A 16,909-nucleotide genomic window follows, 5' to 3' on the forward strand; every position below is an offset into this window, starting at 1 on the left:
GCAGCCCTGACCTCCCAAGCTCAAGCAATCCTCCCATCTCAGCCTCCAGAGCAGCTGGGACCACAGATGCCTACACCACCTAATTTTATTATTTTTATTTTTGAACAGGCAAGATCTCACTACGTTGCCCATGCTGGTCTTGAATTCCTTGGCTCAAGCAATCCTCCCTCCTCAGATTTCCCAACTGCTGGGATTACAGGTGTGAGCCACCTCACACAGCCAAATATATATACTGTATATATTTTTAAGTCAGTTTCCCTCTGCCATCCAGGCTGGAGTGCAGTGGTGGAACTTCAGCTCACTGCAACCTCCATCCCCCAGGTTCAAGTGATTCTCTTGCCTCAGGCTCCTGAATAGCTGGGAATACAGGTGTGCACCACCATACTCGGTTAATTTTTTGAGACAGAGTCTTGCTCTGTTGCCCAGGCTGAAGTGCTATGGTACCATCTCAGCTCACTGCAACCTCCACCTCCTGGATTCAAGTGATTCTCTTGCCTCAGCCTCCTGAGTAGCTGGGATTACAGGCACCTGCCACCACAGTCAGCTAATTCTTGTGTTTTTGTAGAGACAGGGTTTCATCATGTTGGTCAGGCTGGTCTTGAACTCCTGATCTCATGTGATCCACCCGTCTTGGCCTCTCAAAGTCCTAGGATTACAAGCATGAGCCACCACGCCCAGTCTAATTTTTGCATTTTTAGTAGAGAGAGGTTTTCGCCATGTTGGCCAAGGCTGCTCACTTGGCCCTCCTTCAGTGCTGGGATTATGCCCAGCCCAAAGTTAACTTCTTAAATGCTTTTTTACACTATCTTGAAAACATAATTCCCATTGTATTTGTATTGTCTTAAACACTGAAATTGTTTCTACCTGAACATTATAAGAGGGGAGAAAATAGATTACAGTCCAAGTATGCTCCCACAAATAGTTAAGATCCAAATGACAGAAAATATCATTAGCATGGTATTTTGGTGGTAGCATTTTGTTGGTGGTAGCATTTTGGAATAATTTCCCTTTCTGAGGGTGTTTTTTTTTTTTTTTTTTTTTTTTTTTTTTGGTGGTTTTTTTTTTTTTTTTTTTTTTTTTTTTTTGAGATGGAGTTTTACTCTCTCACCCAGGCTGGAGTGCAATGGCACGCTCTTGGCTCACCGCAACCTACGCCTCCCAGGTTCAAGGGACTCTCCTGCCTCAGCCCCTCCAGTAGCTGGGATTACAGACATGGGCCACCACATTGGCTAATTTTGTATTTTTAGTAGAGACACACTTTCTCCATGTTGGTCTGGCTGGTCTTGAACTCTCAACCTCAGGTGATCCGCCTGCCTCCTGGGATTACAGGCATGAGCCACCACACCTAGCTTATTTTTTTTTTTTTTTTTTTTTTTTTTTGAGATGGGAGATTCGCTCTGTTGCCAGGCTGCAGTGCAGCTGTGTGATCTCGGCTCGCCGCAACCTCCTCCTCCCAGGTTCCAACGATTCTCCTGCCTCAGTCTCAAGTAGCTGAGACTACAGGCACAGGCCACCACGCCTAGCTAATTTTTTTGTATTTTTAGTAGAGACAGGGTTTCACCATGTTGGCCAGGATGGTCTTGATCTCTTGACCTTGTGATCTGTCGGCTTCAACCTCCCTAAGTGCTGGGATTACAGGCGTGAGCCACCAGCCAAGTTCTCTATTTCTCAATTTTTAATGTGCTTTTCCTGTAAGTTTAGTATATACAGTATCTTCATGTAATGACTCAATAAAATGCTGATTTGCAGTCTCTCCCCAACTTTCTTAAATCTAGAGTTAATAAAACTATTGCATAAAAACAAATATTACCTTAACTTTCACCAGCCTTTTCACAGTCTTAATCTTTGCCTCACAGAAGGCACCTCGGTACTTGGCACTGACATCAGTTCCCACTGTCAGGTAGGCAGGCTCATCCGCCGCCTGGTGAAAAGAACATAAACTGTGAATGTCATTACTACCTCTCCCTACTCCAACCTCGAGTCTCATTAAAAGATTGTGTTTGAAGCATTAAGAATATTTAAATAACTTATTAGTATCACTGAAAATTTGAAAATACCCTAAAGCAAACACTTGATTAGCAACCCTTTATTTTATATACTGATGTCCCGATATGATAAAATGTTTTAAAATTGTAATTCAAAATTATCAGTGACAAAATACAATGTTTTTTCTCCAGATACAAAATTTTTCAAAAATTCTACTATTTATATAAGCAGAAAAATAAGAAAAGACAAGAAAATATTTCATATTACACATATCATAAAATTAAGTTATTCATTTATAGCCTCCTGAAAATAAGTTTTTAAAATAATTATATATTAAAAAATTTAATAAATTTATTTAATTTCAAATTAAAATAAATACTGCTACTTAAACTAACACTAAAAATAGATTAATTGTTCATTGACATAGCTATATAAAGGTAACATCTTTTCATAAGGAGAGTATAATTGGGAAAATTCATTGGCTAAAAGCTGCATTTGAAAGGTTTTAAGTTTGAATTCAGCCAATGAATGCAGATATGAACCCATGGCTCAAGACTTGTAGACATACCTAGTTTACCACACTAATCTTCTTAGTATAAAAATATAAGCACTACTAATAAACATCTACTTTTAGCAAACGGACATGATCAGAATGATACATCGAAAGATGTGAGAAATTTCACTCTACCACTCATTTTAATCTTAACGGTAACAGGATGATTGTTATCTCAATCTGTCATTTCACCCTTTTTTTTTTTTTTTCCCAGAAGTTAAAGTGTATCCACACAAGTTCAACTTAACATTGTTAAATGCAAAGGTAACAGTGTATACTTTGGAGATACGTTTTTAAATAGAAAATCTTTTTTTGTTTTCCAATAAGTTTTCCCAAGTAATATTAAAGAAAGTTAAACAGTCATTTACTTCGAGAAAATAGAAAGCCATGAGAAAGTTTGGGAAAATGCTGTGTTTCAGAGCTTAATATACTGAAATAGTAAATAAGACAGGAATTAGGTACGTTTTAAAGTAAGAGCATTTACAAGAAATACAAATTGAATAGGAATGCTTTTGGCAAATAAAAATCTGACCTGAAACATTCAACGGCCACAGCATTCAAGAATGTTATATGAGATCCTTTCCCTTTAACCATCCACATACTGTTATCTGCAGTCATTCTCAGTAGAATATGTATTTTTTTAGGGTCAGTATATGTTTTTAAATATTTACTGTACAGATTTAACTAAAACTATAATATAGTTCAACTTCAAATATTTTATCCACATGAGTTCACTAAACACACAGAAGAAATGATACCTTCACTACTTAATCCACGTATTCTTTCTCTTAGAAAATCACATTGGCACTGGGGAAGAAAAAAATTTTCAAAAAATCCCCCAAAGAACCAAAGCAGGACAAAAGCTTTACTTCTGCAAAGGTTGCTGCCAATACAGGAAGTGTTTAAAAATACTATCCTAATGGACAACAACTGAAAGGCTGCACCAGCCTTTCCAAAGTGCTGCTACAGAGAGGGCCCAAACTCCGCATTTAGACACACAGATCATTTCTCACCCATTCAACACATCCTCCCTTTGCCGAAACTGCTGCTCAGTAGGGACATCAATTTTGAGTAGCGAACAAATGACATTCCAAGGCACTAGTCTCACGACTGGCAGTGTCCAGGGCACGAGGATCGGGGCAGCGTTGACTCCACTTACCTTCATTTTTGTTGGTGATCTGTGGGGTTCCAGCTCAGCGAGCTATCTTTGCAGTCGCTAGAACTACGGGGAGGGGGAAAGACCGGCACAGAATCAGTCAACTGCGGGGAGCGACCAAAGGAAAGAAAGTAAACAAACGTCAGCGGGCGGGGCAGAATTGTCACCGGTCAAGGGACAAGACCCCTCTCCGAGGGCAGACGCAGGATCTGAAGGGGCAGCTAGAACCCTAGACGCGCCAAAGAGCAGCCCGTTCCGCCCCGGAGCTCGCCAGCGGCCCACCGCGCCCCCGCCTCGATGGCCACTTGGACCCGGAATGCTCAACTCGGAGCCCCAGGACAGATAGCTCGGGAAAAGGGCAAGGCGCCGTTCGGGTTTCCCCAGGTCCCCCGCGGAGGCGACCGCCAAGCCTCCGCTCCGCTGTCCCCCGGATACCCCGACTTCGGCCCGCGCCCCGCCTCCGCCGCTCGGCCCCCTTGGCCAGCCCCGGGCCCGCGGTGGCGGCAGCGGAGTGTCACGGCGCCATTGCTCTCGTTCCTTCGCTCTGCACCATGTCAGGAAGGAGAAGCGCTCCTTCACCCGAAGGGGCAGGGGCCGCGGCCTTCAGCCGGGAGCCGCCAAAGCCTCGGGAGAACCGCGCGGGGGAGGGGGCGGGGGGCGGAGGGAGGAGGAGGGGAGGTGGCCCGGACTGGGTGTGGGAGGGGAGGGGAACCGCACCGCAGCAGCCGCCGCCTCCTCCCCGCGCCCGCCTCAACTTTTTGTACAGCCCAGAGAGATATCAGCCCCCGGCCCCTCCAGTCCTGCCACGGACTCCTCAGGGGTGGAAGGGCCGCAGAGTTGGGGGACGGCTCCTCCAAGCAGCCCGCTTCTACCGCGCGGAAGCAAACTTAGCGGCGCAGCCAGCCCCACAGCCATTTTCCCGGGAACCCGGGGAAGCGGACGAGGAGGCGGCTGCAGCGGCGGCGGCGGTTCCCGCAGTTCCTGCCGCTTCTCCACGGCTGGCCCCTTCCCTTGCGCTAGCCGCACCACTTGCCTAGCATCCCTCTCCCCACCTCCAAAGCTTCCAACTGCACCGGGACCCCGGGCAGCAGCAGCAGCTGCTACTGCCGCTTCGTCCATTCAGTATCCCCCGATTCCCCTCTCCCCACCTACCAACTGCGGGTGAAGTGCGCGCTGTCAGCTCCAGAGTCCTCCGCCCCTCTGACCTCCGTGGGCCCCCGTCCGGGCAGCACCACTCCCGGCCGCGGCGACAGTTCCTGCGCCCGGTTCCCCACTCGCCCCGATATACTGCCACAATCCACCAAATAACAAGCTGTTGAGCCGACTCGCTTCTACACGAACTCCTATTGGCTGTTCATGACGCCGAAGAGCTTCGGATAGGACCTCGCTACCTGCCGTCCTCATTGGATGTAGCTCTGAAACTTCATGGATTGGTGCGAAAAACAGCAGGTAGGACATCTTCCACTTATGATTGGTTTTTTTTGAAGACCAACGTTATTGGAGAGTTGGTTATTGAGTAAGCAAGTCCTGAGAATTGATTGGTAGACACGACTCCGGATGTGCTTGACTGGACACTGATTGGTGAATTGAGGGGTCAAGGAAGAGCAGTTCGGCACGAGGATTGGCGGCGGAGTGTCCCATGGAAACGGAACCCAGAATTGCAGCCAGGGGCTTGCACGGGGGCGGGGCAGTGTCTTTCCTAGGCGCCTGCGCCAAACCAGCTTCCCGGCGCCATTTTGTCTCGGCAGCTGTGGCCGCAGCTCCATCGCGTTTTAGGTTTCTGGCGAGAGGGAAACGGAGTTTTCATTTGGTAGATTCGTTTTTCTGCGGCAGCCGTCCACCGTTTCCTCCAGGACAGCACCTAGTCTTGGACGGAGGAGTCTCAGAGCTGTCAAAAGGTCAGTTGGAGGCTGTGGTTGTCCGATTGACTGGGGGGGATGGCGCAGCTCTAGCGACACCGGCACCGGAAGTAAGGGGGCCGCGGGCAGCCATGGTTTCAAGTCAGTTCTTGGCGGCGGGGTGGGGAGAAGGGGTGGGATGAAAGGGGGCGAGGCTTCCTCTCCCGCCGAGAGAAAGAGAGGTGGAGGAGAGAGAAACCTCTTTCTTGGAGGTGATCATTTGGGCTCTCGAGAATGTGAGAGATTTTCTGGATCCTGTCCCTCTCTGAGCAGTCGTTCCTGTCTTTGGAAATGCATTTCGGGGACTTGCCATATTTTCCACCTGTTTGGCACCAGCTGTGGGAGCCTCTTAAGACAGCGAAGAAGTGGTTCTTAAAAACATCCTGCTGGGAGAGAGCTTTCCGCGTGCGCCTCGCGCGATAAAGCTGTGAGGAAACTGGAGAAAGCGCTGGCTTTCTGGATGCTGAGGAGTTTACTTGCCAGCGCAGACGCTGCTTCTGTGACCTTAGTAGAAAAGCGTGTGTGTCACTCCGCACGAGGCTTATGCTACTTTTTGAAAGGAAACTGATTTTGTAGGACTGAAAACAGACACAAGGACGTCCCAGATAAGATAGACGTTGATCTTGTTTTGTTAACATCTTGTGTTTTGTTCAGTGAAACAGACACATATTTTTAAATAGGGAAATTGGAGTATAAATTAACTAGTTTTATAGAATGGAATGATTTTTTAAATGTGACATTATCGTCAGTAATATTCACATGGACTAAATTTTCTCAGTAAGAAAACGTTTTAGCAGAATCAGTTTTTTATTTATAACAGGGATTTTACTCAAAAGTATTCATTAAGAAAGTGAACTGTATGTTGGTATTTCTAGTGCGTGACCTAATCATACTGGATAGATCCTAATAATTACCCTGAGTACCTGTTTTAAACCGTACTGCTATATCGGTGGCGCTCAAGACTAGAAAATGGTTGTGTGACTTAATAATTACTGGGGTTTTTGGCAGTTGTGCTGAAGAAAACAGAACATGTCAGTGGTAAATATCTCAAAACATTACTGAGGTGAGTCATAATGTCTGTAAAAATCTTTAGAATTACGGGGGACCACCTGGAAAAACTTTCTGTGGATTAGCAGAGGAATACTAGAATGGACGAAAAGTAGTTCAAAGATGTTTTGTTTGTTCAGATTCAAATGAGTCTATATAATTAGCTTCCTGGTGTAATGTTTTAGAATGAAATCCCAAAATCAGGACATCCTTGCGGATTTGTTTACCCATTTATGTGGTTCTCATTTCTGGATTTCGAAGTACCTAATGTTTTTATCATTAAACATGCACATTTCAGTGGCTCACGCCTGTAATACCAGCACTTGGGGAGGCCGAGGCGGGTGGATCACCTGAGGTCAGGAGTTCGACACTAGCCTGACCAACATAGTGAAACCTCTTCTCTACCAAAAATACAAAAAATTAGCTGGGCAGGATGGTGGGCACCTGTAATCCCAGCTACTCGGGAGGCTGAGGCAGGAGAATCACTTGAACCCTTGAAGCCGAGGTTGCGGTGAGCTGAGATCGCGCCATTGCGTTCCAGCCTGGGCAACAAGAGCGAGACAACGTCTCAAAAAAAAAAAAAAAAAAAAATGCATATTTTTGTGATACCCATCCCACGTATTTAAAAATTTCTCATGTAAAGATCTTGTAAATAGGAGTGTTGAGGGGTGAAACAGTTTTTTAGAAGACCTTCTAAAACAGTGTATTACTGAACTTTCCAGGGAGTAAGCATCCGTAATTCCACTATCGAAGTTTAAACTTTTATTATCTAATCCAAATAATGCATGGACATTTGGATATTACTAAAAAGCCCAAAACTGTCTTGCAAAAGATAGTTACAGTTTAAACTGTAGTTATATGTTACACAAAAGACTTTGTCTTTCGTGGTTTTGTTTTAGAAAATATTCTAGTTTTGCTCATTTTCTTACCATCTATTTTTGTTTGTAGACATTGGGAACATTGAAAATATTTTGTCATAAAGCATCTTTTATGCTTTCATAGTGTTTTGTGGGATAAATACACCGTAATTTATGTAACCCGCTTATTTTTATGTAACGGCAGTAATATGTCAGTGAATATACTTGCACATGTTTTGCAAAATATTGTGTCTAAGAAGGTTGTTGCAGAAATAATTGTGGTTTTTGCATTACTGGCATTTGCCATTTGATATGTTATACATCATTTTAATGGGCATTTCTTTTTTTTTTTTTAATAATGACTTACTACTTGCTGTTTATTTCATGTTCATTTTATTTATTTATATATTTATTTTGAGGTGGAGTCTCGCTCTGTCACCCACGCTGGAGTGCAGTGGCACTATCTGGGTTCACTGGAACCTCCGTCTCCCGGTTCAAGTGATTCTCGTTGTCTCAGCCTCCCGAGTAGCTGGGACTACTGGCGTGTGCTACCATGCCCAGCTAATTTTTTGTATATTTAGTAGAGACAGGGTTTCACTGTGTTAGCCAGGATGGTCTCGATCTCCTGACCTCATGATCTGCCCACCTCAGCCTTCCAAAGTGGGGGGATTACACGCATGAGCCCCCTCGCCTGGCCTGCTTGTTTATTTTAGACCGTGAAAATGATGCTAGACAAAAAGCACATTTGAGCAGTTTTCTTATTTGAGTTCAAAATGGGTCAAAGCAGCAGAGACACCTCCCAACATGAGCAGTGCATTTTGGCTCAGGAACTGTTAATGAACGTACAGTGCAGGGGTGATTCAAGAAGTTTTGCAAAGAGGAGGAGAGCCATGAAGATGAGAAGCTTAGTGGCTAGCTGTCAGAAGTTGGTAACTGCCAGTTGAGAGCAATCAGCAAAGCTGATCCTCTTACAACTATTTGAGATGTTGCCAAAGAACTCAATGTGGACCATCTATAGTCATTCAGCATTTGAAGTAAATTGAAAGGTGAAAAAGCTTGATAAGTGAGTGCCTGTTATTTGCCCTTATTCTATACAACCACAAATCATTTCTTGATCAGATCGTGAAGTACAAGAAAAAGTGGATTTTATATGACAACCGGGGATGGCCAGCTCAGTGGTTGGGCTGAGAATATGCTCCAAAGCACTTCCCAAAGCCAAACTTGCACCAAAAAAAGGTCATAGTCACTGTTTGGTGGTCTGCTGCTGGTCTGATCCACGGAGGAAACCATTACATCTGAGAAGTATGCTCAGCAAATTGATGAGATGCACCCAAAACTTGGCAACACTTGCAGTCAGCATTGGCCAACAAAAAGAGGCCGGCCCAATTCTTCATGGCAATGCCTGTCCACATGTTGCACAACCAATGCTTCAAAAGTTGAACAAGTCAGGTTATGATGTTTTGTCTCATCTGCCATATTTACCTGACCTCTCTAACCGACTACCACTTCTTCAAGCATCACAACACCTTTTTGCAGGAAAAAACTTCCATAACTAGCAGGATGCAAAAAATGCTTTCCCCAGAATTCATCAAATCCTGAAGCACAGATTTCTACACTACAGGAATAAACAAACTTAAAAATGTGTTGATTGTGATGGTTCCTATTTTGATTAATAAAAATGTATTTGAGCTTAGTTACAATGATTTAAAATTCATGGTCTGAAAGTGCAGTTACTTTTGGACCAGTGTAGATGCTGAATTTTAGATGCTGAAATTTCTAGGCATCTAAATCTTTTACATCCCTGATTATTTTTGGAATAATCTCCCAGAAGTGGAAATACAAGGCTGAAGGCCTGATGTGGTGGCTGAATCCTGTAATCCCAGCACTTTGGGAGGCCGAGGCAAGTGGATGGCTTGAGTCCAGGATTTCAGGACCAACCTGGGCAACGTAGTGAAACCTCCTCTCTGCAAACAATGCAAGAATCAGCCAGCGTGGTGACGTGCACCTGTGATTGCCAGCTGAGAGGCTGAGGTGGGGCAATCACCTGAGTCCCGGGAGGTCAAGGCTGCAGTGTGCTGTGATCGTGCTACTAAACTCCAGCCTGGGCAACAGTTGAGACTTTGTCTCTCTCGTGCGTGTGTTGTGTGTGTGTGTGTGTGTGTGTGTGTGTGTGTGTGTGTATTATATATTTAAGGCTAGGGATGCTTATACAGTAGTGTATCAAAAAGCTTTTTTTACTGCATTTAACATTTGTTGTCCTTTTCATTACTGTCTCTCCACCCTATTTTCTGGTTTTTCTTTAGCTTTATTTTTGAACATTCTCTCTTGGACCTCTGTTTCTTCAAGTAGAAATATCACAGACTTTAAGTTACACGTACCATAAAATATATGAGAATTTTTCTTGGACCCTAGGATTTATTTTTAAACTTTATATATTTTTTTCACTTTAGGTGAGCATTTGTACAGTGAAACATTTTGCTACACAGAAGTGATGTTTAGGAATACTAACAACAAATTATTTTTATGGTCTAGTTAGTTGAATTTAACTGCTTCATTTTTCCTTGTAGCCTTCTCTAAAGTTTCCCATTCTTGTGTGCATTCGTTCCTCAGTGCCTTGGTAGCCTGATAATAAAGACGTGTGTCTCACCACACTTTCTTTGCATTTGTTTGACTCTTCCCAAATTTGAAACTTTGTTCCCAGAAAGCAGCAACTGTTTTATTTAATCACTGTTGCGTTCCCTCACTTCTGTAGATGCCGCTTCTGAATCTGTATGCATATTTGTATATAAAATCTGAAATAAGCCAACTTACATCTTTTGGTTTCTTGGGTTTTTTTCCCTTTTTTCTTTCTTTTTTTCACTTTGTTGTGTTGTTTTGTTTTTGAGACAGGATCTCTGTCACCCAGGCTGGAGTGCAATGGCATGATCCTAGCTCATTGTAGCCTCAAACTTATGGGCTCAAGGGATCCTCCTACTTTGGCCTCACAAGTAGCTGGGACTGCAGGTGTGCACCATCAGGCCCAGCTAATTTTTTTTTTTTTTAGTTGCCCAGGCTTGTTTTTCATTGTAATGTCTTTTAACAATAATTCTTTCCTGAAAATTAATGTTTCACAGATGCTGTTTTAACCTTAAATTTTTAAAATATTCCAAATACTTAGTTTAATATTGAATTGATTTGTAATTGATAATGAGATGTAGATTTAGATGACCAAGAAGACTGTATCATGTTCGCTTTGGCAGCTCACCTACTAAAATTGGAACGATACAGAGATTAGCATGGCCTCTGTGCAAGGATGACATAGGAAGCATTTCTTTTAAAAATAAAAAATTAAAGCCAGGTTCGGTGACTCACTCCTGTAATCCCAGCACTTTGAGAGGCTGAGGCGGGCATTCGAGACCAGCCTGACCAACATGGAGAAACCCTGTCTCTACTAAAAAGTACAAAATTAACTGGGTGTGGTGACGTATGCCTGTAATCCCAGCTACTTGGGAGTCTGAGGGAGGAGAATCACTTGAATCCAGGAAGCGGAGGTTGCAATCAGCCGAGATCGCACCATTGCACTCCAGACTGGGGAACAAGAGTGAAACTTTGTCTCTAAATAAATAAATTAAAAGCATGGAATGTATCAAGAGTATTAGTTTTTTTGGGCTTCTTTTTATTCCCCAATCCTTTTTTAAGTATTTTATAATATCTCGATGTTAACTATAGATGAATATTAGTAGTTACCAGATAATGTCTTGGATATAAAACAATAAAATTATGATATAGTTGTATTTTTGTAACCTGTTAGTTCAATGAGCCCAAACTAATATGAGTCATAATTACCAACTTTTTAATGTTTCTGTGACATAAAGCTATATTGAAGAATGTTTTATTTCTTTGATCAAGAGTTTGAGAATACGTAATTGGCTTCCCAATGTGGTATTTTAGACTGAAATCTCAAAATTAGCACATCCTTATAGATTTGTCTGCCCATTCATGTGGCTCCCAGTTTTGAGTACTTGATATTTTTATCCCAGAACACCGTGAACATGTTTGTAATTTTTTTTTAATTATTCTTATCAACGAGAGTGTTTAGGAGGGAAGTAAATTTGTGTGTGTGTGTGTGTGTGTGTGTGTGTGTGTGTGTGTGTGTTTAAATAAACAGTCTGTATTCTGAATGAGCTATAACATAGTCAAATTTTTAAAAAAGTCTTTTGTCTTTTAGGGTAAGACTGATTTTGTGGGAAAATTAAGCAAGGTATTCCAGTTTTAAAAAACCTAGATGTGCAATCTGTTTGTGGTAAGTAATTTTACTTAGCTACTCTTACGTAATCAAGACTGGTAATGTTGCTCGTGTGTGTGTGTGTGTGTGTGTGTGTGTGTGTGTGTGTATATCTTTTGAAAAATGATAGAATTTATTTCTGTACACCTGAGTATATATTGAGAAGTGGAAATGATTGCTACCAAATGTTGCAGTTTTCGTCAGGATTTAATTTATGGAAAGTTGCATAATTTACTTACTTGTAACCAAAGCAGACTTTGTAATTTCTATGTTGTCTTTTGCCCTATTAGATTTTTTTTTTTTCTTGAGACAGAGTCTTGCTCTGTCACCCAGGCTGCAGTACAGTGGTGCAATCTCGGCTCACTGCAACCTCTATCTCCTGGGTTCAAGCAACTCTCCTGCCTCAGCCTCCCGAGTAGCTGGGAATACAGGTGTGCGCCACCACGCCCAGTAATTTTTGCATTTTTAATAGAGGCGGGGGTTTCACCATATTGGCCAGGCTGGTCTCGAACTCCTGTGACCTCGTGATCTGCCCACCTCAGCCTCTCGAAAGTGCTGGGGCTACAGGTATGAGCCACCGCACCCAGCGATGTGTTAGATTTAACTGCTGATTTTATGGCCACGTGGAGTCATAGATAATGGTTTCGTTTCACCAATAATTCAAACTAGAATGACAACATATTTTGGGATTCAGATTCAAGCAGATACGAGTTGCCTAATGGCTTTCCTACAAGGATCTATGCTCCAGGAGCTTATGGTCAATAAAAAAGACAATGTAATTACACATGTGGAAAGTTAAGTAGTTAATTCAAAAGATTTAAGCAATTTATGTAACCTTATAGATTTAAATGGAACCTGATAATAGATTTATCAAAGTTCTGTATACAGTAACATCTAGTGGTTCTTTTAAAGGACAAATTCCTTTAGAAAGCAGAGCAGAAAGAAATATATAATGGTTGTTAAAGGCTTTTCACGGATAGTGAGATATAATGTGTAAAATTAGAAGGAGAGAAGGCATTCTGATTGGATGAAAGGTTGTGAGCAAGAATATAAGAAAATCTGCATTTGAAACAGAGGGTAAACCAGCTCAGAAAGGATGATTGGCTGAAGATTATGTAGGGAAAACTGCATGTGGCCAGCCTGCTAATGTTTCAGCTGCACGTCCGAATCCAGTGGAGTATTATGGCCCAGGGTTTTAGAGGGTCTTAGAAGATTGGGTGTAAGCAGAGATTGACCATTATTTTTGTTTTGTCTTATTTCCAATTTTACAAATTCTCATGGAACTAAAAAATAAAATCGGTCAGGCTTCGTGGTCACACCTGAGTCCCAGCAGTTTGGGAGGCCAAGGTGGACAGATCGTTTGAGGCCAGGAGTTCGAGACCAGCCTGGCCAACATGGTGAAACCCCATCTCTACTAAAAGTACAAAATTTAGCTGGGCATGGTGGCATGCGACTGTAATCCTAGCTACCCTGGAGGCTGAGGCAGTAGAACCTGGGAGGTAGAATTGCAGTGAGCCGACATCACACCACTGCACTCCAGCCTGGGCAACACGGCGAAACTGTCTCAAAAGAAAAAATAAATCACTTTTAATGCCACTCGAAGAGATTTTTTAAATTGCCTTCTTCCTCGTCTATGTGTATTTTCTTTCCTCTTAGAGTAGTTTTTGGTTTTCTGTGTTCCTTTAACATTATAACAAGTGTTCAGTGTAACTGCTTGGACAGTCTCCACAATGATTTTAATGCCTGAAAATATTCCATCAAGCTTCTTCATCTTTTTCATTTTTCTGTTGCATGATTATGTAGGTTTCATGGTCCTTCAATTATCTTCTTTGTGCATACAGTATTTTCTATCTTTTGGACTGTTCTTATAGGGGTAAATTTAAAGAGTCATTGTATGAACATTTTATGACTCTTGAAACATTGCTGTGTTGTTTTTCAAGCTGGTTATAATAATTTACACTGTCACCCTACCTGTGAGTTTAGCTAGTGGCATTGAGTGGTCTATAATTATCATTTTTGCTAATTTAATAGGTACAAAATATATTGAGCCCTTTTTTTCTTTGTAAGGTTTTTATTGTGAATTGGTGAAATGGGACCTTGTTCTGTGATTTCACTTACTGATTCTTTTACAGGTTGTCTATTCAGATTTCTAATTATGTATTAGAGTCTTGATATTTTATTTAATTGGTTGAGTTTATTATGTAATAGTAGTAACTTCCTGTACATATTTTTCCAAACAGATTTCCCTTTTAATTTTGGTTACTTTTGCCGAAGGTTTTTGAACAGATACAGTAAGGCATGGCATAAATAAAATACAGTGTTGGAAAATTATTTAGAAATAACGCCCAATATAACTGAAGAAATGACACAGGAATTGGAGGTAGGGAGACAAGATACTGTGGAAGGGGTTTCAGCATGAGATGAAACTAGTGTAGGATCTGGAGAGAGAAAGGAATAGGTGAGCAAGAAATTGTTTTGGGGGGAGGAAAACTTGACAGCGTTTGATCTCTGACTATAGAGGTAGAGAAGAAGGAAAACAAAATACACTCAAGATTTAAGAAAAGGGGGAACTACCATGCACTAATTTGGCAAGTCAAGAAAAGCCACTGGTTGGTAAAGAAGATGAAAACTGTTTTAAACATGCAAGTTAGAGCTTGGAATGTCCACTAAGCATTTGTTATTTGTTTTGTCAAAATCTTTATGGGTCTCTTAATTGTGACAAGGCATGGAGCTGGACCTTACGTTGTTTCTACATTGTAACTTTTAATTCTATTCTATTAGACTTACATGTAAGATGTAAATGATACTTTAGTTCAGCTTGAATTAAAAAAATATATAAGTTTAGGAAACCCAGGTGATTCTCAAATTAAGGAGTGATTAGTTTTTCATTATTGAAAAAATGTAGTTTTATGAGCGCATCTTATAAATTTTTTTGCCTCAAAATGAATTCATAATAACTTGTTATAGCATGTCTGAACAGGATCTAGTTTGAGGCACTAAGAAGGATAGGACATAGGTTGCAAAGAGCCCCTATCAAGGCAAAATCAGTTCTGCTAAAATTGAAGCAAGGACAGACATCAAATTGATGGTGAAGGTTGTGATGTGGAAGAATGGTAAAATCATCGATACTTTACAAAAAAATTAATGGAGACAAGCCCCAAAGAAATCAGTAACAGCTTACAAATGCAGAACTAGTTTAAGACAAAACAGAGCTTTAGATGAAGCCCACAGCAGCAGACCAGTCACATCAATTTGACATGGAAAAGTTAATCTTGTTTATGCCCTGATTGAAGAGAACCAACAATTAACAGCAGAAACAATAGCCAACATCATAGACATCTCAATTGGTTCAGCTTATACAATTTTGACTGAAGAAATGAATTGAGCAAACTTCCGACTCAATGGATGCCAAAACTGTTTACACCCAGATCACCTGCAGACAAGAGCAAAGCTTTCAGTGGAAATTTAAACAAGTTTGATCAAGATCCTAAAGGATTTCTTTGAAGAATTGTAATAAGAGATAGAACATGGCTTACCAGTACACTTCTGAAGACAAAGCACAGGCAAAGCAATGGCTACCAAGAGGTGGAAGTGGTCCAGTCAGAGCAAAAGCAGACTGGTCAAGAGCAAAGGTCATGGCAAAGCAGGTTTTTGGAATGCTTAAATCATTTTGCTTGTTGACTTTCTGAAGGGCCAAAGAACAGTAACATCTGTTTATGAGAGTATTTTGAAAAAATTAGGCAAAGCTTTAGCAGAAAAATGCCTGCAAGAGCTTCACCAAAAGGTACTCTACCCCAACAGTGCAGCTCAGGCCTCTCATCAAACTAGGGCAGTTCTGCAATAATTTTGAGGGGAAATCATGAGGCATCTGCCTTGCAGTCCTGCTTTAGCTCCTTCTGACTTCTTTGATTCCTAATCTTGAATTTTTTTTTAAGGGTACCCGTTTTTCTTCAGTTAATGTAAAAAAGATTGCATTGACATGGCTAAATTCCCAGGACCCTTAGTTCTTCAGGAATGGACTGAATGGCTGGTATTATTGCTTACAAAAGTGTCTTGATTTGCTAGAGCTTATATTGAGAAGTTTATGTTTTTTATCTTTTAATTCTATTTTTCCACAAATTTTTTGAAGTCCCTTTGTATGTTTTAAAAGGGCTCAAATACATGGAGTGAAATATCTTTCCTTCCTTCTCTTCCTGAGTGGACTAATTTTTGTGTATTCTGTTTTAGTTTATTTTTAAAATAATGTCTAGAGGGAACAGATATGTTTATGGAACATGAATGTTTAGCCAAGATGCTTTATCTGAAATCCAGGTAAAGGTGTTAAGTGTCTTGTTTTTAGAAATCGCTTTTATTTCAATAAATAAAATGTTCAGTATAAGAAATTACTTTTAATAATTAGAAATATCAAAACATGCAATAGGCAATCTTTTGAGTTAACTCAGGAGAAAGCTGAATTTCATCAGTTAATCTCCTGTGGTTCTGCCGCCATCATCACCCTCCCACCCCACCTCCACTGCCTTTTTCCCAAGACTTTTTTTTTTTTTTTTTTTTCCAAAAAAGTCAGCAAAGGGAATTTTCCCAAGACTTTTTAAAAAATGTTTTATTTGCTCCTCTCTTTTCTGATTTCGTTTTAGAAAAAAAGCCAGTCTTTTACTTTATCAATTACATAGCAATCACAGTATTAAATATATATATTCTTCTTTTTGATTCCATTTTTAGTCTGTTTTTATATAAAACCTAACCTTTTTGGAACCTTCCTTTTGGGATAGTATGTGAGCTTATGAAATTTGAGCTACTTTGTTATATTTATCAAGACAGTCTTTGATTTAAATAGGTACTTAAAATTTTTTCCACTGTACTACTAGCTTTGAGTTACAAAGATACCTGTTTATAGATTCAGGAAAAAATTAGTATATTCAGAAACCTAACATTTGAGTATCAGTTTACAACATTCTGAGTTTTTAAATGAATGTTTGGTTATGAGTGTGTTTCTCTACACTTTTAATAATATCTTGCCTTGGACACCCTTTTTTTTTTTTCCCCTAATAAAAAATTTAGGCCAATTGTGGTGGTTCACGCCTGTAATCCTAGCACTCTGGAAGGCCAAGGTGGGTGGATCACAAGGTCAGGAGATCGAGACCATCCTGG

The 16,909-nt window shown here is 41.1% G+C and overlaps 1 protein-coding gene and 1 pseudogene across 1 annotated transcript in view; one reads left to right on the forward strand and one right to left on the reverse strand.

Annotated features, from left to right (window-relative positions):
• Positions 1-5,176, reverse strand: part of ARID4A (AT-rich interaction domain 4A) — a 71,093-nt gene extending 65,917 nt beyond the window's left edge. The window contains exons 1-3 of the mRNA XM_037739473.1: positions 4,848-5,176; positions 3,699-3,761; positions 1,811-1,921 (exon numbers count right to left, since the gene is read on the reverse strand). Coding sequence (XP_037595401.1) covers positions 1,811-1,921; positions 3,699-3,704 — 117 coding nt within the window. The 5' untranslated portion in view covers positions 3,705-3,761; positions 4,848-5,176. The remainder of the gene's footprint in view (positions 1-1,810; positions 1,922-3,698; positions 3,762-4,847) is intronic.
• Positions 5,177-10,724: 5,548 nt separating this feature from the next.
• On the forward strand, positions 10,725-10,812 carry LOC119471716 (annotated as a pseudogene).
• The last annotated feature ends 6,097 nt before the right edge of the window (positions 10,813-16,909 follow it).

The sequence above is a fragment of the Cebus imitator genome, unplaced genomic scaffold (assembly GCF_001604975.1).
Source record: "Cebus imitator isolate Cc_AM_T3 unplaced genomic scaffold, Cebus_imitator-1.0 Scaffold70, whole genome shotgun sequence".
Taxonomy (NCBI): domain Eukaryota; kingdom Metazoa; phylum Chordata; class Mammalia; order Primates; family Cebidae; genus Cebus; species Cebus imitator.